This window comes from Mastigoproctus giganteus, chromosome 7, assembly GCF_048544385.1.
Source record: "Mastigoproctus giganteus isolate SK-2022 chromosome 7, ASM4854438v1, whole genome shotgun sequence".
Taxonomy (NCBI): Eukaryota; Metazoa; Arthropoda; class Arachnida; order Uropygi; family Thelyphonidae; genus Mastigoproctus; species Mastigoproctus giganteus.
In genome coordinates, this window is record NC_143581.1 from 135,337,039 (window position 1) to 135,361,288 (window position 24,250).

Below are 24,250 nucleotides of genomic sequence, written 5' to 3' on the forward strand. Positions count from 1 at the left end.
TCTTCCTCTTGCTCAAAATAATCACCTGAGAGGGCATAAATTCAAATTGAGGAAAGATGGTTGTAGCATAGATGTGCGGAAGTTTGTCTTTAGACAGCCGGTGGTTGATTGCTGAAACAAACTTCCATCTGTCGTTGTAGAAGTTGACAGCTTAAAAAGATTCAAAGCAGAACTTGACAAACATTTGGAGGGAGTCGATGGCTGAAATAAGGAATTTTTTTTTTTTTTTTTTTGGCTGATAAGCTTGATTTCTTGCATCATATGCCTTTGCTAATGCTAATGCAAAGTAATAAAAATGGCTATCAAGAATTCTAGAATTTAAAATAAGAGCATATAGAATGAATGTGGGCCAAAAATTAATTGTTAAGACTATATGGTAGAGTTATTATACACAAGAAATAAATTTTTTGTATATTTTTATAAGGCTTTACTTATACAGTCTCCAAAGTTTTCTATGCATAATAACTCTACCATATCGTCTTGCAACATGGTACGACAGTGTGATTCATATGAGTTATAGCAGAAGAAAACTTTAGAAAAAACATGGAGATATTGTCATTTTGGGTGGATTACTTAATCAAAAACACATTCCGTTGACTCAATCTATTATTACTGATAAGGCAAAATCAATTTTTGAAGATCTTAAGGGAAAAAAACAAGAGGATGGCCAGGAGACATTTTTAGGTAGCAAGGGATGGTTCATGCTATTTAAATCTCGAAGTGCCGTTGTGTGAAATTAAGCAGCAAGTTCAGATGCTGAGGCAACTGCAACATTTCCTTCAGAGTTTCAAGCCATTGTACAGGAGGATAATTATCCTCCTGATCTCATTTTTAATGTTGACGACACGAGGGTTTATTAGAAGAAATTGCCATCATGATCCTTCATTGCCCATGAACAGCAGTCTGCACCATGGTTTCAGTTTCAGTCCAGGTTTCAAGACTGCAAAAGACAGGCTGACGCTTCTGCTGGGTGCAAATGTCTCTGGCACTAAAATTAAAATCAAATTGTTGACACTACATGCTCTCAAGGGCCTAAACAAAGTCATGTTGCCAATCTACTGGAAATGGAATAGGAGGACTTGGGTGACACAAGAAATGTTGTTGGATTGGTAACAAAATATTTTTGCCCTACTGTACTGTTTTTGAATAGAGAATGAGTTACGAATAAAGGCTCTTCTCTTGGACAATGCCCTTGTCCATCCTGCAAACTTTGCTTAAGTCAGAACATCTCTGGAGACATCATGTTGTTTATATGCTACCAAATACCACTTCAGTTTTACAACCATTTGACCAGGGGGTTGCTGTTGAGGGTAGCACAGTTGGTAGGATTACTGTCCTCCTTACACTGGTTAGAAAAGGCCTGAGTTCAAATCCCATTACTGACGGGAGGAATTTTTTGGGTCTTTTTCACAACATGGCTAAGTTAGTTGGTCTCAGACAAGAGTAGCATGATTTTTTCTCCTGGAAACTTAGGCCATGTTACTCTGTGTGTTTGCTGGTTTTTCATCCAGCAAACAGAAAATTGGGCTCTGAACACAATTTACTGACAATACACACGGAGTAACATGGCCTTAGTTGGCTCCTAAAAAACAACAACCACCACCAGTGGTAAAAGCAACCTTTAAAGCCTATTACCTCTGCCAAACCTTCATGGAAATGGTGAGTTTTGGACAGGTCAGACAAAACTATCAACAATTATTGGCACTCATTAGACATTGTGAACGGCATTAATAACATCAACGCAGCTTGGAAGTGTCAGTGAACTGTTTGAATGGAGTGTGGCGCAAACTTCTTCTACAAGTTATGCATGATTTCACAGGATTAGAGTCGATGGATGTCAATGAAGACGTTAGCAGGCTAGTGCAAGGGCCGGGATTGGACGAGGTTAGAGCTGGAGATGTAACAGAGCTGGACGTGGACAGCAGATTTCCAATAAAGACTTGGAAAAATTGGCTAAAAAACTAAGGCAACAGAAGGAGGAGGAGAAAGAAAAAGGTGAAAAGCCTCCTTTAAATTCTATGAATAGAAGCGACCTACAGTGCCATCCTTTCAGCTATGGAGATCCTCACTGATGAGCTCTTTGAGACTGACCATGACTGGGAGCTAAATGCGAAAGTGAAAAGGAGCATAACTGTATCCATTGGCCCTTATTCTGAGATTCTCAAAGGGTGAAAGAGGAAAGCTGAACAGTCAACACTGCACACTTTCTTCAAACAAAAAAAGGTAAGATCCTCAACCTGGGATTTCATCAGAGAAATAAAATATCTGCATTACGCCACTATCAAAAAAGATCAATGTAGCTGCCTTAGATGGTGATTAAAAAAAAACTTTTCGCCCTGCTTTAAACATCAAAGTAAATATACAAAATTAATTTTTTTATTTAATTATGTTTAGTTTGGTTATTTTTATACTACTGTAGAGCATGGAAAATCCGAACGAGCCAGCATTTATTTTTATTTTTATGCTGGTGCCATAAAATAATTACAGTAAGTGCCGGTTACTGTGATCATGTTTGCGAATTGAATTTTGATTCTATTAAATGGCAATTCTAATAAGCAAAAAGTGGAGGAATATTATCCACAGGATATAAAAATGAAGACATAAAGCACAAAATTACACCTTTATTACCTTACAAATTAACAAAATTAAATGATACATGTAAATCAGAAGAATTATCCACAGGTTGGCAAAATAAAAATTAATTTACGCTTATGTACATAGCTTAATTAATACACATATAGTACTATATAAACATAACACTTTGTAATCTGTTATTCAACACACTTTGTAATCTGATTATCAACATTTTTATTTCAAAGGTCAAGAAGTATTGTGAGCGAGAAGGCAAAATGGGCAAGGTCTTGCTTATCCTAGACAACTCGCCATCACTCCTTCAGTGGAAACAAACAAAATAGAGGACAGATTCAAGGTCATGTTTCTTTTACCACACTCCACCAACCGATGGACCACAATCATCGAAAGGTTGAAGAGAATCTACAAAAACAAGTCTTGTGTCATTTACAGAAATTAGCAGAAAGCAACGAAGAAAGCATTTTAGCTTTTTCAAAAAAGCTCAGTCTCAAGGACAGCTACTACATGTTAGCTGACGTGTGGGAATCATTCACCGTGCAGAATTTAAAAAATGCTTGGAAAAAACTGTGGCCTATTGCAGAAGAAACCATAGGAGATAAGAAGAATCAAACTGAAGATGAGGGTCAAATACTAAATGAGATGATCAACTTGTTTCAGTGAATCACTGGGTTTGAAGATTGCAATAAAGATGATGCAAGGGCATGGATGGAAAATGATACTGATGGTACAGAGTTTCCTATATGTAAAAGAAACTGGAGCTCCTGAAAATGATACAGATAATGACGATGACGATGAAGAAAATGACATCAACAATGGACCTATAGCGTGGTGAATGCCTCAGCATTCACCACGCTAGAGACTGCAATGATTGGTACGAGCAACAAACTGATTGCTGTCCAACTCAACTATTCCTACTGAAAAGAGTGAGAGAGCAGCAAAGAAACGAAGTTCGAAAATGGTGCAGCAAAAATTAAGTAATTATTTTCATTAAAGCCTATACAAGTGTTACTGTAGCTGGAAGTTCCATTTGTTTTGTTACCTATGAATAAAAATACACAAGTAAAGCTTAGTGATTTTATTTCTAACTTAATAAACCTTTTCTTTTTAGTCTCCAGAACAGTATTTTTGATAAGTTCGAAAATCTGAACAAATCAGAAGTCCGAACTACCCAAGTCCCAATTAGTTCGGATTATAGATGCTCTACTGTATATTACATTTAATTGATTTATATTCATAAAAATACTGTTTTACCTTCATAACATTTATTTCAGAGCTTTAAATATAATAATTTTGAGAGGGGCCTGGAATTTTGACTCATTAGGGCTCATTAACTTCTCATTGACTTACATTACATAATTAGTTTCATTTTACACAGATTTTTTTTTGCAACAGTTCCTTCAGGAACAAAACCAAAGGCTACCTGTAATTGATAATTTTACAAATATTTCCCTTTATATTCTCAAAATTATCTAAAGTAAACACAAAGCATTTACAAAAAAAAAATTCAATTCAATTCACTTATATAATTCTTTCAGTTACCTGTCGCCTAGGTGGTAAAGGAACAGGAGGAGCAGGTCTCTTCTTCTTAATGGGACTGGAAACTGATATTTCTTCTGTTGCCAAAGACAACAAACCTGTAGCTTCATTATTTTTTTGTTCCATTTGTTCATTCAGCCCATGGATATCCTTTTCCAATTTACTGGAACTACATCTTGATGCAGTTTTATCATGCAATGGCTGTAACTGTGGTGGAGGTGGTGCGCACTTAGTTTTATGCATTACGACTGTTGATATATTCCACTTCTGATCATATTCTTGTGATGCGGCTAAAGTTTCTATAGGTGCAGGAATCTTGATAATGTTATTAAACTCAATTATTTGCTCATTTTTTGAAAACATATTCGTTGCTGAAGGAGGAACAGGTGCCTTTCTTTTTTTATTTGTTCCCTTAAAAGTATTGCTTTGGAAACCTAATGGAAAAGAGCTGGCCTGAGAATTATTAACGGGTTGATGAATATTAATATTCTCATTTATGAACTTTTTTTCAATTGCATCTGTTTCAATTCCTGGGTTAGGTTTCAACTTAACCTGAGGAGTTATTGAAGGATCTTCATCATTCTCATCCTCTGAGGATAAAAAAGGATTATAAGATGTTACAATTTCTGTTTGTTCATTTTGAGTTTCTTCAGAATCACCAAATGGATTAAGTAACTGTGGATAATCTTTTTTATCCAAAATTGTTTTTCTCTGAAATTCTAATTTTTCTTTAACTTCACATTCATCATCAAATGGATTCAAATTTGGTGGATAATCACAATCAGCAAAATCTAGTTCATCATCTTTGATAGCTTCATCTGCAATGGATAATTTATTTTTGACTTTTGAAGATAACTCAGTTTTTTCCATATTAATATCCTTTGTTTTATCTTCATATATAGTTGTAACAAAATTTTTATGGGTATTTAACGTGTATTCATTTTCTAAAGTCACACCTAATTCATCTCTATTAATCAAAGAGCTTGCTGTAATATCTACCATAGCTGATTTCTGTATGTTCATAAAATCAGAGTATTGTAGCCCACTATCATTTTCAGAAGGAATTATATTTATTTTCTTGTTGTGAAAGGTGTAATGGAGAGATTTTTTGTCATGCAAAGATGCTGGCAATCTCTCCTTTGGAACTGTTGTAGCAACCTTTCCTTCAAATTTCATTATTTTATTTCGAATACTTGGTGAAATAATTTCAGACAAGTATGCTTTATGATCATTCACAAATGGAGGATCGTGATCATGATGATCTGCTTTTTCAGCTGCTTTTGATGTAAAGTTTTTTAAGTTAGAAAATTTATTTTCAGAATGAAAACCACTTAAATTTTCATCACTTTTGGTAAGTACTCTTTCCAAATTATTGCCACTAATACCACCATTTACTTCACCACTTTTTACCCTCCATTTGCTATTACATGAACATAAGTTTTCATCAGAACTGACTTTTTGTGGCATTAATGAAGAAGACTGATCATAATTTAAACATTTATGAAATTCAGCAACAGTATTTGACCGTGGTAGAGATTTTGATACTGAATCTATGTGGAAACTGGAAGACTTTATAACAGGAAATTCTAATAATGACTCTGATGCAGAATGGAATGAAGGTGTAGCTTTTACATTTTCAGAAAAGGTACTTTCTTGTTTAAAGTTAACATTTACAGGAGGATTAGAAACCAGCTTTAATCTTTCTGATAAAAATTTATCTTTACAGTGAATTTTAATTCCTGTAGAAGAATTTTTGCTGGGGGATGATACTGCAGATAATTGCTTAAATTCCTTTTCAACTCCAAAGTTTACATCTGTAATTTCTAGATTTTCATCATTTTGCCTAATTCTTGGAGGTATCTCTAAGAATACATCAGGTATTTTGGCTACAACAGAAGACGTTTTGTTATCATCAAGGCATTTTTCTGATTTAGGCATCAGTGAATTATTTTTTTCTTTTGTCAGAATGTGTAATTTGTGTTCTATATCATCAATAATGGATAAATTTCTTTTTTCAAAACCACGTAAAGTATCCTCACTATATTCCTTTTCTGTTAAGGTTCCTACAGTTGTGCTTTCATTACCAACAAAGTCACTAAGGTTGTTTTCATTAAATGTTTCACTTATAATAACTGGATGTGTTGGTAATAGCGGTATGCCTTTTTTGCTATCATTACATGAGACTAGCCTAGTAGCACATGTAGCATTACAGTTATTGTGCTGTGAATTATAATTTAAAGTAAATACCTCATCCTTTGGACAGACTACACACTCATAAGTTCCTAACTTTTCTCCTTCAATGTAAGCACCGGGTTTCAACAACATATTGCATTTACAGCATTTAAAGCAAGTCCTGTGGTACAACTTTCCACCAACTATAAGGCGCTCCAGAATAAATACTCTGTTTTTACATGTCTGGCATACTTCATATTTTTGCCCACCAATCATCAAGGATTCACGAGAAAAAATCTGCTAAAATAAAAAACAACATCATAAATATATCTTAAGTTTAATATCTTATTATCATTTTAACTTTAGCAGATTTATGCTAGTCAATACACACAGTGAAGTTAGAAAACAATTTCTTTACAGCACATTATAATAAAGAACTTATACAAGAGCAGCATGTCTAGTATATAGCCAGTAAACTCACTGTCCTGAACACCACATAATGACATCAGTTATATCAATGAAATATATCTGTTGATTTATCATCGTACAGAATATCATAAATTAACCAATAACTAAACCTTACATTTTGAGAGAAACTTTGATAGCACTTTTACAAAAACAGTATTAAGAAACTATTTCATAGCTTCAAGCATATAAGCAACAGTGATATTTTAAGAGTAACGAAAGAAGAAACACTGGAAGTTGATTCTAATGGCACTCAGGTACTACCTTGGGGAGAAACCTGCCACTATGAATTAGGCAGCCACAATCAAACACCAACAAATGGCCAACAAATTATCTGAACTATGCATACAGTTCTCATTATGTTTTCATCATAACATCAAAATGCTGCACACTCTTCCACAAATGCCCGTATGATATGATAAATGGTGATTTCAACTGAAAATTAATCAGGACCCGGGGGCATGCTACACAGAATTATCTGGATGCAAGATTAGGCATTTATTCCAAGTTACTTGGGCAAAATATCAGTCACCAACACCTAAAAGGTTTTGATCATTTTCTATTAGATTTGTCTGATCAGAGATCAGACAAATTTAATAGGTTTGTATAAAGTAAAATTAGAAAGTAGAAAGTAAAAAGAATAAAGGTTATCTTTAAGCTGTTGACGTTAATGTAAAATTCTATAATCATAAAATTTCAAAAACAATATAAGAAATGATTATGATGACAAACGTTTCACAGATGCATGCATATAAGTAAGTGTTTAATATTTTTTAATTAGGAGAAGAGATTAATTTGAAAAGAATTAACATCCTTTTCTACCTGTGAATACTTCCATAAATTCCTGGAAATTAGCTTTTAATTAACTAGTTTAGAAGATTTTCAGAGAATTAATTATCACTGGTTCATTTCAAATTCATCTAATACAGAAATGGAATCAATTTATTTCTCATTTTAGTGTATTCCAATTTCATTCACAAACAGATAACAAATAAGTGACAAGCCAGGATGATATCCAAGACTTTTAGGGAGTGATCTTTTTGTTCTTGCATACAATTAACAACAGTTGCATATATACAAATAAACCAAAATTCAAGATTCCAAGCAATTTTTCCTTTTTATTAACGATAGTTATGACATTAAATTCTTATTTAAAAACCTACTCCTAGTGCACCTAATGGTAGCATGCACTTCATTATTACACCATTGTGTAATACTTCCAAGTATTACACCAGGGGCGATATCACCTCAAAGGGGCCAAAAACTGGTTATTGAGGCAAAAAAAATCATGGATATTACAATGGGTTGTGACCTTTCAAAATTCAACCCTACCCGACAACTTCTCTCATTGGGTTTTCTTTTTCTTTATGATTTTTAACATAGAGTTATATTATATTCTCATTCTAATGAGAAATTTTGATAAAAGGATGACAGTGAGAGTGATTTAATTCAACCACCTCTGTTTTTCATAGGCATTAAATGCCTAAGTGCTTTCAGAAGTAATGTCTCCACAAACCTTGGCATTTGCATCTTTTTGACAGCTATGACCTTGGCGGTGGCATGGTGGGCATGGTTCATTCATTTATTAACCTGGCCACCCCTACAGCCAATAGTTTCTTTCAGCAAATCCACATTTACCAACCTATCCACCTTTTTTGGTCAAAATTATATCACCCCTTATGAGATTTTCAAAATTTAGAGTTGGCAACACCAATCAAACTTTTGAATATACAAACACCACCATAATGTCTGGAGAAGACATCCTAGAACAACATCGAAGACTTCCTTCGATGTTGTTTCTTTATACACCAATGTACATTTACCCTATACATTACAATCCTTACGTGAACTTCTAATGACAGACAACACTTTAGCTAAATGCACTTCCCTTAACATCAACAGCATTTTAGAACTCACTTCGATATTACTTGAAGCTAGTCTTCAAGACCAAATATCTGGACAAATATTTGGTCTCCCCATGGGATTAGGAATTTCAGCTCCCTTATCAGAAATCTAATTGGCCATGATCGAAAACCAAGTACTCTAACCTTTTCCTCTGGGTATTAAGCTCTATATGTGGTATGCGGACGACGTGTTATTAATAGGACACAGAGCCACCATTGATAATCTTTTTATTAAATTCAACACAATACAGTAATATCCCGAAGTTACGCGATAGGTGGGTCCGACGAAAATCGCTTAAGTCGAATTCATGTAAGTCAGGGTACAACCTTGCATATAAATACATATAAATTTTGTTTAATTGGGACCAAGGACTAACAAAAACACTAGTTTAGAAGAAAAATATTAATAAAATTGCAGTTCTTTATACATATTAATACAAAATATGTATTAAAAAAATAAATGACTTACGTAAAAAAGTTATTTCGATGTCGATGGCTTCATAAAATCTAACAAATTCGTCTGACGACACAGCGCCTTCTTTTTTTCACGCAGAATTTCTTCGTAGCAAGCTAATAATTTTTTTATTCCTTGCTTTGTAGCTATAACGCGTTCTTCGTTGGAGTCTATGTTTTCTAAAATTTTTAAGCCCTTTACAATTGAGCCCTTTTCAATTTTCAACCTGTCAAGTTTGCAATTGTCGTGTGCTTTTTGCCGTTGCTTCATTTAGGCCTGTAGCACATGCAATATCACATGGTCTTTCATTTCGCTCAAAGCGTTTCACAATTTCATATTTTTTCTCCATCAACAGAGGCGGACTGGCCATAAGCCTTACTGGGGAAACCCCGGTGGGCCGGTGTGATTTTGGCCATAAACCATAGTATGAGGCCACTACAAATTTTCCCAGGTAAGAATTTTTGACCCAGTCCGCCTCGGTTTATCGATAATTGCTTTTCTTTTTCTCTCTGAATCTGCAGTGTCTTCCCCAGTACGCTTCCTTTTCACACCTTTTAAGTATTTTACTCATTTTTAGGGAATCAAGCACAATTACAAAACGAGGAGGCACGCATAAACAAAGCGGCGCGCATGTAGCAACTGAATAAACAACACCATAAAGGCAGCGTTACACTATTAACACCTCACATTTCTAGGGGTTACTACCATAAAACAATAAAAATCCAGTTGCGTTTCTGCTAGTGAAATCTGTTATAAACTGGTAGTAAACTCGATCTAATTGCATACCAATAGCTAGAATTGTGTTGGTTTTTACGTTATTATGGTGAAATGTGTTTCCCCTTCACTGATATAAAAAACATAAATACATTTTCTGAATCTTCTCTTCATTCCTATCTTGTTGCGTTCGGTTGGGGTGATTCTGCGTTCGACTGCCATTTCTTGTAAATACAAAGGCGAATCGTGCATAAACCAATTCGGTTTGTGTTATATTATAAGATATCATTACCGTATTTATAAATAGTGTATGATCGAATTCGTGTAGTGTAAACACGTGTTATACGAGGACTGACTGTATACAGCTCGACCGACACGATCCATTTCTCTCGGGAAAACGATGTAATTTCCGACAAAAGTTGAGCACGAATTCGAACGCACACATATGAATACGACAGTTGGAATACAAATTCTTGTATATGTGTGCAGCTCATGCACAGCAAAGTTGAATTTTGTTCATCTTTCGCTCTCATTCTCCGCTGTCGCACCGTATATCGATAACATATGAAAAACGACCCTGAAGATAGTGGGCGGCAGTGGTGCCAAACGAAAAAATCAAGAACCACGTAACTCCGAGTTCGCGTAAGTCGGGGTATTACTGTACACGAAAGATTAAAATATACCCTTGAAATAGAAATTGACAATAAAATCAAATTCCTTAACCTCACAATATATAAAATAGGCAGCAGGCTAGAAACCAAAATTTATAGAAAAGACACACACACACAGGGAAATACTTCCATTTTCAAATGCATCACCCACTCAGTACAAAAAAGTCCGTTCTCTACAATCAAATCTACAATGCCATTAAGTTCAGTTCTTTGCAGGCCGATTTATCCACCAAACTACAATATTTTACCAATGATAGCTAGGAAATACCCTTCACATCTAATTCAACACACAATTTCTGTTGCAAGAAATAATGTCAATAACACACATAATCATAGCTACAACCAGAACAACAGAAAAAACACATGCACTGTCCTCCCTTATCATGGCAGACTCGCTAGACAGCTTTGCTAAGTGTTTGCCAATACTAACATAACGTTAATATTTTCTTCGTATAATAAATTAGGGACCATGTTTAATACATATAAAGAGAACCACACGAATATCCAATAAGTGACATCAACAATATTATATACTTAATTAAATGTCAACCCGGTTGTAACGCATGCAACATCGGGAGCACAACTGCAAAATACGGCACCACAAAAAATTCCAATACACGTGCTTATTGCCACCATAATAGCTTCAGAACTAATCAAGCCGGCACTGAACTTACACAACACATGCACTCTCAAAACCATAATCCCCTAATCGATTCAGCCATCGCAATTATTAAATTAGGATCAAGTAACAAAATTTTCCAACATGCTTTTCCAAGGTGCCTTTCATAGGATGGTGTCGCCATAACACTAAATTTAATGTTCTAAACACGAAAACCAACCTTTCACCGGTCTGGAACTTTACGCATGTAAAGTTCCCACGTTTCGAAATGCATTATGGGAACACAGGAATCCTTTAAATACATAATTCCTTTTCTCCTATCATTGCCAACCGAAGACATTTTTCACAGAAGTCGCTCGTTGTGACCATTGGCTTCACCTTGTTCTCATATTAATATTTTATAAATGACAACCAGGGATGAGGTACTGCACCACTTCTTCCTTGAACAAATTTTAATTACAGGTTTTTAACAATTCGGTCTTTATTTATTTTAAATTATTTTAAACTTCATTCCACTTCAATACCATGTAGCTAAGCAGATCAATTGAGGTGAGTACCATCAATTAAGCTCTTATTGCTATTTTTATTATAAAAATAGTTTATATTTTATAATTTAATTCTTTGTAGTTATTCAACCCATCATAAATCATGTCTAATTAAGTAATTCTTTGTAGTTATTCAACCCATCATAAATCATGTCATCATAAATAATTAAGTGCTGAAAAGAAAAAGTGTAAACAGTATCAGCTGAAAAGAAAAAGTGTCAACAATATCTGGATGAATATCTAGCTTATGGTTTTATCGAAAGCCCATTCGACTCAAGCCAGCCTATGTGTCTTATGTGTAATAGCTCTTTTTCAAATGAGGTCATTAAACCATCAAGACTTTTAGATCACTTAAAAAGGAAACATCCTGATAAAGTTGGTAAACGTATCGATTGTTTTAAAAATTTAAAACAGAATTTTGAGCAATGTAACACTGTTACTTCCTTACTTAAGAAGAACACAAAAACATGACGGTGGAATGACTGTGTCTTATAAAATTGCAGAAATACTGCAAAAACTGGTAGTGCTCATACAGTTCTGAGACTGTGATATGACCCACATTAGAGACTAATTTCAACAGCAATGCATCAAAATCTTTCCAGTATTTTAAAAGCAGTGCCATTGAGCAACAATTCAATTCGAAGACGAATCAATGACATTTCAGTTAACACTGAAGACCAGCTAATTGACAAACTATAATCGAGAAAATTTTCTATTCAAATTGATGAATCCAGTTATTGACATTAAGGCCCTTCTAATGGCATGCATTCATTATTTCGATGATGATTGTAAATTGCAAGAACAGATGTTGTTTGTAAAATCTACAGAAACTGACTGTACTGGAGCATCCATTTTTGCTGCTGTAAACACAGGGTTTGATGAAAAACAAGTACTAATGGAAAATTTGGTAATGTGTGCCACTGATGGTGCTACCTCCATGGTTGGAAGACGAAGGTTATATAGCCTACCTACAGGAAATATGTCCCGAAGTTCTTGCAATAAACTGCTTTGTGTACAGACATCATCTGGTTGCAAAAAATATTAGTCCAGTTATTTATCAATATCTCAGTAGTTATTAAAACCATCAATAAAGTCACATAGTAAACACGATTGCCTTTTCAGAAAATTTTGTGTTCATAATGAAGAACAGTATACAAGGCTTCTTTCACATACAGAACTCAAATGGCTTTCTAAAGGAAACTGTCTAACAAGGTTTATAAACCTTTTTGATACAATAATTAGTTTTTTAGAAAATGAAGAGGGCACAGATTTAGCAAAAAAGATTAGCAAATACAAAAACAACAAATACTATATGGCTTGCATATTTCAAAGATGTAATGAAGTATCACTTCAACTTCAAGGGAATCTAATTATGGTGATAGACTGCAAACACATATTAAAAGCCTTCACTGAAAAACTGGAAATGTTTGAGAGCAATTTAATGAGAAAACAATTTCATGATATGCAAGAGTTAGCTGAAATCAATGAATCTTACACTGAGAATGATTTTAAGGATTATTCGGTCATTTGTGTTCTTTAAGAGGTGAAATGAAAAATAGATTTTCAGATTTATTTTCTTTCAAAGTGAAGCCATGGATGTTAGATCCAATTGGATGTGATGCCAGGTCTGCTAGCAAAGAAATTCAAGAACTCATTGAATGAAAATGCAACAAAGAATGCAAATATAAATTCGAAAAAGGTGGAATGGCTGACTTGTGGGGATCAAAAACTTGATCATTCAGACTGGCCAAAATACTGCTTTGTTTTCCAAAGTCCTTGTGGTTGAAGGTGGTTTTAGTTCAGTAAATAAAATATTAACAAAGGAAAGAAACAGAATTGATATATGTTCAAGAGGAGACATTACAATTAACAGTGTGCTTTTTTTGGGATGGTACGCAACAGTACGGTGTACCAGTACCTTTATTAACATTTGTGTGACATTTGGATGCAGTGCACTTCGAAATTTGTAATATTGCGTAAATTTTTTTCACATGTTTACCTACTATTCAAATAAACTTAAAATTATTTACTAAATATGCATTTTTCACTGTCTATTGTTAAGATATTTTCTACATAAAACTGTATAATTATTTTTATAATTCTAAATTACCCAGTTGGACCTCTCTTTAACGAAATCCTTTTATAGCGAATTATTTTGAATTCCCGTTGGAAGTAACATTTAAAATACTTTCCGCTGAGTAAAGAAAATTTTCATATAGCGAACGGAGAGAATTAACTCGGTATGCACTGTTCGCATTTCTGGCCTTCAGGCAATTTAGGCAATTAGTGCTGCTATGTGAATTAAGAGAGCTACAGGGATTACCATTCTGAAACTTAGTGGTACCTGGTAAAACCTATCCAACCACCTGTCCCACATACGGATAAGTCGCGCTGGTCAACAGTGAGCAAATCAAGGGGTATTCCCAATAGGCTCTGGTCCACCTACTGCAGTGGTGTCCAAACTATTCCCGTACAGGGGCCATATTAAAAAAAAAAAATTCAAAGTTAGATTTCTTAATGCTGTTTTAGTTGACTTTCTGGGCGGGCTGTAGGTTGGACACTGCTGTGAATCTTACAACTGTAAGTGTCCCGTTTGAGAATTAGGAGAGAGCAATTTCTTTTACCACGAAAAATAATCATCTCTTCTTTCACGGAAGTGCGTTATCGACATTTTTCTGTAAATTTTCCCTATCTCTGTTTATATGGTCACAGTACCTGAATATTTGAATGACACTGGACAGTTTCAAAATTACAAAAAAAAAAAGAAAAGAAAAGAACTAATGACAACATCGATGACGAGAGAAGGAAAACGAGGACAACGAAGGTATTAAACCTTCTAAACATGAACTGTTGTCATTTGGTGAAATGAAGTTAGAAAATTGTCAATTAGGTGACCTCACTCACATTGCACAATGATAAATGTTTCAAAAAGTGGTATTTGGATAGATGAAGGGAGGCCTTTAATAAATCACATAAGAAGAATATACATGTGCAGAAAACCCTATGAGGCATTGGACTCATCTTGTATACCAAAAGAACTGAAGACTTATATTGGTGTGAGGCATTTTTTCATGCTTTTAATCCCTTAATCCAACTGGAATTCACAGTACCCTCCCATGATGGCACCATGAATGCCAAAGCATACCTGAAACATTTTTATGAATTAAGTACACAATGTACGTTAATTAGCGCAATCCACTACCCATGTCACTAAAGGAAATGAGGACAGTTTTGTTTACATAACTGGGCCAATATTGCTAGTATCACTTTTCCACATTTTCATCTTGATTCTGTCACATAACAGCAGTGATTTGCAAAACTATGGACAACATGCTTATTCATGGGCCTAAAAAGATGTTCAAGAAATATAGTTCCACTAATTTCACTTTTTTAATTAAAGACATTAATGATTTTTTTTCTTTGTTTTAAAAAGTAATTTTTTGCTTAAAGCTGACTTGTTTTCAGCAAGATCTTTAAACAAAAACAAACAAACACTTTCCTCGTTTTTAAGAGATTAGTACCTTGCTGACTTAATGCTTCTATTTAGATCATTTTATATCTTCAAATAATAATTGCTGCTGATACTATTACCTTATCTTCCAATGGCCAATTAAATTTTTATCAGCTGTGATTTTTCAATTTCTCAAACCCACTCTTATTATTTCAATGCTACTATTAAGTAAAATAGCGCTGAACTAATGAAAAAATAAATAATTTAAATATTAGAATCTAATAATAACTGTTCTTATCTACTTTCCTCTATGATGACACCATAAATATTGTTCAAAAGAGAGTTTCTTGCCTTTTCCCCTCTAAAACCTTTTCATGGCCAGATTGCTCACTGCTTGAGGAAAAGCCCTCTGTAACACAGATATTAATCTTTCAGTACGTATGCAGATCTAAGTTTAGAAGATGACTTCACAAACTATGTTCTAGAAAAAAAAACATTTCATGAATGAAATGTTTTTTTTTTCCTAGTACATGTTACTATCTCTTATGTCTACAACTCCAATGAGTTGTAGACATAGTTTACAATAGTGGCAACATGAAAATCAGAGGAGAGGAGCACATCTATTGACTTCAGCTGTATGATTTGGGATTACAAATCAAAGAGCTGAGGTCAACAGCTGTTTGATTTGGGCTTACAAAAGCTGAAATTTAAGAATTTCTCTGGAAAATTCAGATTCAGAATTTGATAATACCAAATCATTCTTCCAATCCGAAGTTAACGTTTAAATCAACCCTCATGATAAGGGATATTTTATGTAAATCTTTCTTTAACAGCTCTGCACCTTGAGTTGAGTACGGCAGCAAAACGAAACGAATAAAGTTGATATATCCTGTATGTCACTGTTAGGAGAAATACAGATTACTGTTGTAAGTATTACTTGGCCATTGGGTAACAAGTACATATATCGGCAATTGGGTAACAAGTACATATATCGGCAATTGGATGAACAGTCGTTTGTCAATAGATGACATCTAAGTATGGCATAACAATGTGTGCCTTGTCCATCTCGTTGTGATATACTGTGACTCCAGCTGTCTGTTTGGTTTCATGCTTGAATTGAACTATGCAATCAAAGTTTGGAATGCTGACACTCTTATTGTCTAACCAAGTCTCAGATAGCAGCAAGATTTGGCATTGCTATATGACAGAGTCGGTGAGGTTGGCATGGTGCACTCGTAGACTTTGGCAGTTGAGATTCCTATCGTGAATGAATTTGAGCAAGCTGTCCTGTCTTGTTTGTAGCTAATTAGTCACACAACTACAAACTAATTTCATAGCATTTCCTGGGCGGTGGTAGAATCACTTGTTGCCAGTCGGCGAGACGATGTAAAGTCCATTGATGTCAGTTACACGCAACAAAGCAACATAAACTAGCTGCTGTTCATGCCCCTTTTTGTACTCGTAAACCATTGTATCAAATGTGCTGCTTGTGCAATGATGATAAACAAGCCGCCTTGCGACTTGTGTATCATCAATCAACCACCCATACTTAAACTACCACAGATATTACTTTGTTTACATGATGAATTTTTATATTTAATCCACAACGTTTGTTTCTACACATTAGGGAGAAGGGAATATATTAATCAAATGCAACAAAGTGGATGTGATTGAGAGCTGCCAGCAAGCACACACTGCCATAAACAATTTTCACTCACTACTCATACATACACCAAGATGTAGAAACACAAGACTAGAGATCTCCATCACATCCGGCAATGCAGATGTGACAGAGAGCTATTAGCAAGCACTACCATATGCATTTTCACTTACTCACTATTCATACATACTCCAAGGTACTAAACAGACTAGAGCTCTCCATCATGTCTGGCAGCGTCTGTCTGTCTACTGACGAGGCTACTAGGAGACGGTCGTGTTCAAAGCCGGTAAGTCAATTTTTCTTATTTATTGATTTGAAATTATTGTTTTTCTAAAACTTTTGATTTAAATTTAGTAGTATAACATTATTTTGTGATTTTCTGATTAATTTGGTGTATTTATTCTTTACTCGGCCTTGTAATTGCATAAAAGTATCGGTAAGGGTATCCACGTGTTTGCAACTCCGTTGAGCAAGAAGTTCTTTAGCCATATTTAGCCGCTTGATTGAATATTTTTTACATCGAATTATTTCTGTAAGTAGCTTATAGACCGAGTAAGGATCGTTAGTTTATTCTGAATTGAGACAGCGAGATTTGAAAGTTAATTAATACTTAAGTGTCCGTAGATTTACCGTTCGTAACTTTCCCGCCTTTGTGATACGATAGTTATATACCATACTAGATAGCGTTAATTGAACTTCGTTAGCAGTTAAACTGTACTTTTAAATAAATACATATAACGACTTAGATTACAAACGTAATATAATTAATTATATTTAACATAATTAATAACATAACATAATTAATTATAATTAATTAATAAATTAATAGAATCATGACTCAGACCAGAGCAGCAAAGCAAAAGGCTCAAGCTAATGGAAGTGCTGTGGCTCAGAGCAGAACTGAGGGGGGCAGTTGTCCTCTGACTCACAGCCTTCTAAAATGCACTGTTTGCTTGGTGTTTGCAGAGCAATCGGGTACGGGACATGATACTACCATGGGGGATGTCTTTGTGTGTGCGCGATGCAAGGAGTGTATCGATATCAGGCAACAACTCAGCGTTCTTGTGGGCCTATATGAGAGCTTGAAAGACAGGGTGGATGCCCTCGAAGAAACTAAACTGAGGGGCCCATCAAGCTCTCAGCTGCCCACATCAATGCCAGAGCTTGCACTTGGGCATCACGTGACACAGAGGCAACCACCAAGGCAGAATGCGCTGGTCCCGAAGGAACTAGTAGTTGTTGGTGACTCTATTGTCAGGGAAACGGGGAACATGCTTTGTAAAAAGGATAGGTGAAACAGGACCAGGGTATGTCTGCCAGGGGCAAAGGTTGATGACGTTGTAGAGCGAATATCATCTTTTAAGGGCAAAAAAGGTGATATAGTTGTACAAGTTGGCACTAATAATATTAAGAGTAGGAGACCGGCAGAATTACTTAACAAGTACAGGTCACTGTTGAACAAAAGCCAAGAATTCGGGTTGAATTTGAAAGTGTCTGCAATTCTGCCCAGACACGATAGGAGGGAGTATATGATGAGAGCCTTGTCGATCAATTCGGCCCTGGAAAGATTGTGCAAGGCTCAAGGGGTAGAATTTTTTTCAGCCCGGACTGTACTTGTTAACAGGAGAGATTGCTTCTACAGGGATGGGATACACTTAAATAGAAAGGGTGCAAGAATATTTGCTGATGCTATCGAGGCAGTGTTAGGTGGGTCGGAAAACTGCTAGCTTGGGGGAGACAAAGACCAATAGATTGACAGTAGCCACTGGCAGAGGTGAAAGAGATTCTTGCACTGCTTCTATTAGAATGAGTAGAAGCCTGAAAAACAAGATGCATGATATTTCAGAGACTGCTGGGAGCCATTGCGGTACAAGTAAACACATGGGTTGTGTTAGGGTAGCTAAGAATAGAAACAGGTGCAGGTATACTTGCGTGTACACCAATGCTAGGAGTTTAGTAAATAAATTTGATGAATTTAAGGTATTGCTCAAAACATCAAAGGCAGATATTGTTGGGATATCAGAGACATGGTGTCACACAGATAGAAGGGATGCAGAACTGGAATTTGGGGACAACGTCTACAGAAAGGATAGACAGGATAGAAAGGGGGGAGGGGTTATGCTATTAGTTAAGAAACACACAAAAACCAAGGAAGTGAAGCCAGTCAACATCGCTGGACAGTGCAGTGTTGAGTCAGTTTGGTGTGACATAAGCATTGGGAGATCAAAATTGAGAGTAGGAGTGTGCTATAGGCCTAATGACTCTGATGAGTATAATAAGAAACTGTACAGGGAAACAGAGTAGGCCAGTAAATCAGAGAGTCTTATAATGGGAGATTTTAATTTCCCAGATATTGACTGGAATTTGGGGGCTGGTCACTCACACACTAGCAGGGCTTTTGTGGATTTATTGGATGATTGTTTTCTACATCAGCATGTTCGGGAGGCAACTAGAGGGAGTAATACTCTTGATTTGATTATCAGCAGTGATTCTTTATGCATTAAGAATCTGCAGATAAATGAACCACTAGGTGGCAGTGATCACAGTGTGCTGAAGTGGGATTTACTCAAAGAGGTAACTACCATTAGGGGTAAAGGGAAGGGTTATTGCTTTCGTAAAGGTGACTACGATGGTCTGAGACAGTATTTAAATTCTATACAGTGGGACCAAATGATGATGTTACCAACAGTAAATTCAAAATGGGAAGCATTCAAAGAACTTATCTTGGAAGCTACTAGGCTTTACATACCATCTAAGAAATATTGTTCAAGGTTTAGGCCAAAATGGATGTCAGATGACCTAATGAGGCATATGGCAGAGAAGAAAAATGCATGGGATACATATAAATTAACACATGACACAGAAGCCTATGATAGATACAAGTTGATATGCAACCAAGTTACAAAGGAGGTTAGGCAGGCGAAGGCAGATTACGAGAAATACTTGGCAAGGGATGCAAAGAAAAACAGCAAAGAATTCTTTACTTATGTAAACTCTAGAAGGAAGGGGCTGAATCAGATTGGTCCACTTGATATTGATGGGTCAACTGTTGATGATCCTGCTCAGGTAGCTAACAAACTAAATGAATATTTTGCATCGACATTTACACATGAGGAGTTATTCAGCGAGGGGAATGCCAGAGGTGTATTCAACTCTAGCAGTAAGCTACAGAATCTTGAAATAACTGGGAGTAAAGTGGAGGAGAAACTGTTGAAGATAAACACAAGAAAGGCACCCGGGGTGGATGGGATCTATCCAGTTATATTAAAGGAGGCAGCAAAGGAAGTAAGCAAACCCTTAGCCATAATTATGAGAGCTTCCTTTGACTCAGGGGAGGTACCCATAGACTGGAAATGTGCAAATGTGACCCCAATTCACAAAGGAGGATCAAAGGCTGACACAAGTAATTATAGACCTGTGAGCTTAACTTCTGTTCCAGGAAAATTAATGGAGGCACTGGTTAAAGAAGCACTGCAGGATCATTTAGACAAGACTTCAGTTATAGCTCGGACACAGCATGGTTTTGTTAAGGGGAAGTCTTGCCTGACCAATTTGATTGGATACTATGATGCAGTCACAAAAGAACTGGATGCAGGGAATAGCTTTGATATTATATACTTGGATCTTAGAAAGGCTTTTGATACTGTTGCACATGGAAGACTGCTACACAAATTGGAGCAGTGTGACATTGGAGGCAAATTGCTGCTATGGATAAAGGGGTGGTGAGGGAGAGAAGACAGAGAGTGGTAATCAATGGACACTGCTCATCGTCGACTAATGTTATTAGTGGAGTCCCTCAGGGCTCAGTGTTGGGTCCATTATTGTTTTCTGTATTTATAAATGATATTGATGATGGTATATCAAGCTTAATGTCCAAGTTTGCAGACGATACAAAGGTTGGCAGGGTTGTCAAGGACACTACTGACACTATGCTGCTGCAACAGGATCTGGAAAGGAGTAGATGGGCTGAGAGGTGGCAAATGAAGTTTAACATTGACAAATGTAAAGTACTACACATGGGAAACAGGAACCCCAGAGCAACGTATCAACTCTGTGGTACTACACTGACAGTGGTAGAGAATGAAAGGGACTTGGGGGTGGTTGTGCAGGCAGATATGAAGTTCTCTGAGCAGTGCAGATGGGCTCCAAGAGTAGCTCATGGAGTATTGTCAATGATATACAGGAATTTTTCTAGCAGGGATAAGGAGGTGATTATTCCCTTGTATAAGGCAATGGTCAGGCCACATCTAGAGTACTGTATACAGGTCTGGAGGCCTCATTTCAAGAAGGATGTAGAGCTGCTGGAACGAGTACAGAGAAGGGCAACAAGATTAGTGAATGGACAAAGGGGTGCTCTTACGAAGAAAGGCTTAAGTTTTGCAAATTACAGTGTCTGGAGACTAGGCACCAGCGAGGTGATCTGATAGAGGTGTATAAAGCCTTGAATGGTTTGAGCATGCTCAATGCTGATGGGATTCTTCCGCTAGCTCAGAATAATCACCTGAGAGGGCATAAATTCAAATTGAGCAAAGACAGATGTAGGATAGACGTGCGGAAATTTGCCTTTAGCCAGCGGGTGGTTGGTTGGTGGAACAGACATCCATCCCTTGTAGTGGAGGTTGATAGCCTAAATAAGTTTAAGGCTCAGCTGGACAGGTATTTTGAACAAACAGGGGGGGTGAAGTGGAAGTGGGTTTTTTTTTTTTTTGGCTGATGCTGCATAAGCTTGCTTTCTTGCATCAAATGCCTCTACTACTAATGCTAACATTTTTGCATCCCACAATGCAGCGTGTACACGAATGAGAGCCATTAGCAAACACACACTGCCATACTCATTCTCATACATGCATCAAGATGCAGAAACAGAGACTAGAGCTCTGCATTATGCTCAGCAATGCGGACATGACAAAGATCCCCAGTCAAGCAAAATTGCCATGCACACATACAAACAGTTAATATTCACAAAATACATACAATCATGCTCTCAAGAATAAGTGCACTGATAGCATTTAAGCTAAGCACAGTGAATCCATAACATTTATATGGTTAGATTTAACACCTGAATTAGTTATAAAAACAAATAACATATTTATGAAAATATGCACTGAAGTTATGCATAGAGGTCAAAAAGATAAAATAATACAATTTCTAATATGAACATTTTCGCTGGGTGAGAAACACATTCTAATAGGCCAGTTGCATTTAGGTTTGTCACTGTCAGTAAATTTCACAATTAGGGGAGTGTCTCTAAGTAGCAAGGAGGGGTGTCACAGTTTGGATTATAGCATAGTTGTTTCTCCTAGTATCAAAAGTTTTTTGAGAAAATTCAGAGAAGGTCATGTAATGCATGTTATCAGAGATGAGCAGTTGCTCATCTCTACAATTTTATGGGTCTAATTTTGCCAGAAGTCTACATCTGTGTGGTTGGTAATTGGGGCAGTCAACAGACACAGGCCCAATCCTCATCAGCTCCATTTGGTATCCTGGGTAAGGCCCTAATGGCATAACTTTGCACTTAAGGAACCATGCCCTGTAAGCAAGTAGGCGGCATATAGTCGTCGGGCAAACTGGGGTAGGGGTGACTATGGCTACCAGAGACTTTGTGTCTGGTAGCCGTAGTCACCTTTGCCGTAGTGACTTTGTAGTCAGCCGTAGTGACTTTGTCTTTAGTTGACCATTCCCATCTGGTTTGTTTTGTTATTTGGTTTTTAGGAGCATTACCAACTAAGGCCATATTGCTCCGGGGATATGTGGTGGTCATTCCCTGACCTTTCCACATCCTCCGTATTTGGTGGTCACGGGCTCGAACCAAGAAGCGTGTGCTACGCACTGCTGCTCCTGCCCACCTGGCTATGGAGGCGTCATTCCCATCTAGTCTGCCAGTGCCTGTGTAGAGTGCGGTTATTATTTTTTATTTTATTTTTTTTTTATATCAGCCTCATAGTGTTTCTCAACCATATTTTAATTATCCCTCCTAAAGGGCTTTTTAGACAATTTTTTTTCCTAATCACCCCCATAAAAATTTTAAAGAAATACTTTATACTTACTTTTTTTTATTCAATGGGACCCCTGAGCCAGATGCTTCTTAGCTAAAAGTTCAGTATTCGGTATAATGTTAGCAAGATTAATTCTAATATCTCCTATTGAACAAATATTACTTCTGTTTCTTTCCTTTGTTAAGATTTTATTTACTGAACTAAAACCACTTTAAACCATATAAGTTTAGTTGTTTTTTATCCCCACAACTCAGCCATTCCACCTTTTTTGAATTTATATTTGTATTCTTTGTTACATTTTAATTCAATGAGTTATCGAATTTCTTCACTAGAGCACCCAGCATTGCATCCAATTGGATCTAACATCCATGCTTCACTTCAAAAGAAAATAAATCTGAAATCTATTTTTCATTTCATGTCTTAAAGAACATAAATGATCCGAATAATCCTTAAAATCATTCTAGGTATAAGATTCATCGATTTCAGCTAACTCTTGCATATCATGAAATTGTTTTTTCATTAAGCTGCTCTCAAATATTTGCAATTTTTCAGTGAGGGCTTTTAATATGCGTTTGCAGTCTATCATTGTAATTAATTTTCCTTAAAGTTTTCGAAAAATCCAAGCCATATAGTATATGTTGATTTTGTGTTTGATGATCTCCTTTGCTAAATCTGTGTCTTCTTCGCTTTCTAAAAAATTAATTAGTGCATCAAAAAGGTTTACAAAACTTGTCAGACCGTTTCCTTTAGAAAGCCATCTGACTTCTGCATGTAAAAGAAGCCTCACAGTTCTTCATTATCAACACAAAATTTTCTGAAAAGGCGATCATATTTGCTATGTCACTTTATTTTATTGATGATTTTATTGCCTATAGTGAGAGTCCATCATCTGGTTGCAAATATTTTTTGCACCGAGATGATGTTGGTGTTTGAACTGCAAGAACTTCAGGGCATACTTCCTTTAAGTGGGCTATAACAGCTTTATGACTTCCAACCATCACCAGTGGCACAGAATATCAAATTTTCCAATGGTACTTGTTTTTCATCAAACCAAGTTTTTACAGAGCAAAAATGGATGCTCCAGTACAGTCAGCGTCTAAAGATTATACAAACATCATCTCTTCTTGCAATTTACAATCATCATCATCAAAATAACAAATATATGCCATTAGAAGGGCCATATTGTCAGTAACCGTAGATTCATCAATCTGAACAGAAAATTTTCTCGTTTTTAGTTGGTCAATTAGCAGCTCTTCAATGTTAACTGACATCTCATCGATTTGCCTTTGAATTGAATCATTGCTCAATGGCAATGCTTTTAATATACTGGAAGGATTTTGATGCATTACTGTTGAAAAGCAGGTCGTATAACAGTCTCAGCAACTGTATGAGCACTACCAGGTTTTGCAATGATTTCTGCAATTTTATATGACACAATCATTCCACTGTCATGTGTTTATGTGGTCTTCTT

At 36.1% G+C, this 24,250-nt stretch overlaps 1 protein-coding gene across 1 annotated transcript in view; it reads right to left on the reverse strand.

The window, feature by feature from the left end:
* The window catches only part of LOC150083213 (uncharacterized), a 380,452-nt gene that overhangs the window by 211,190 nt on the left and 145,012 nt on the right, over nt 1–24,250 (reverse strand). Inside the window, exon 7 of the mRNA XM_090378437.1 lies at nt 4,132–6,600. Coding sequence (XP_090234563.1) covers nt 4,132–6,600 — 2,469 coding nt within the window. The remainder of the gene's footprint in view (nt 1–4,131; nt 6,601–24,250) is intronic.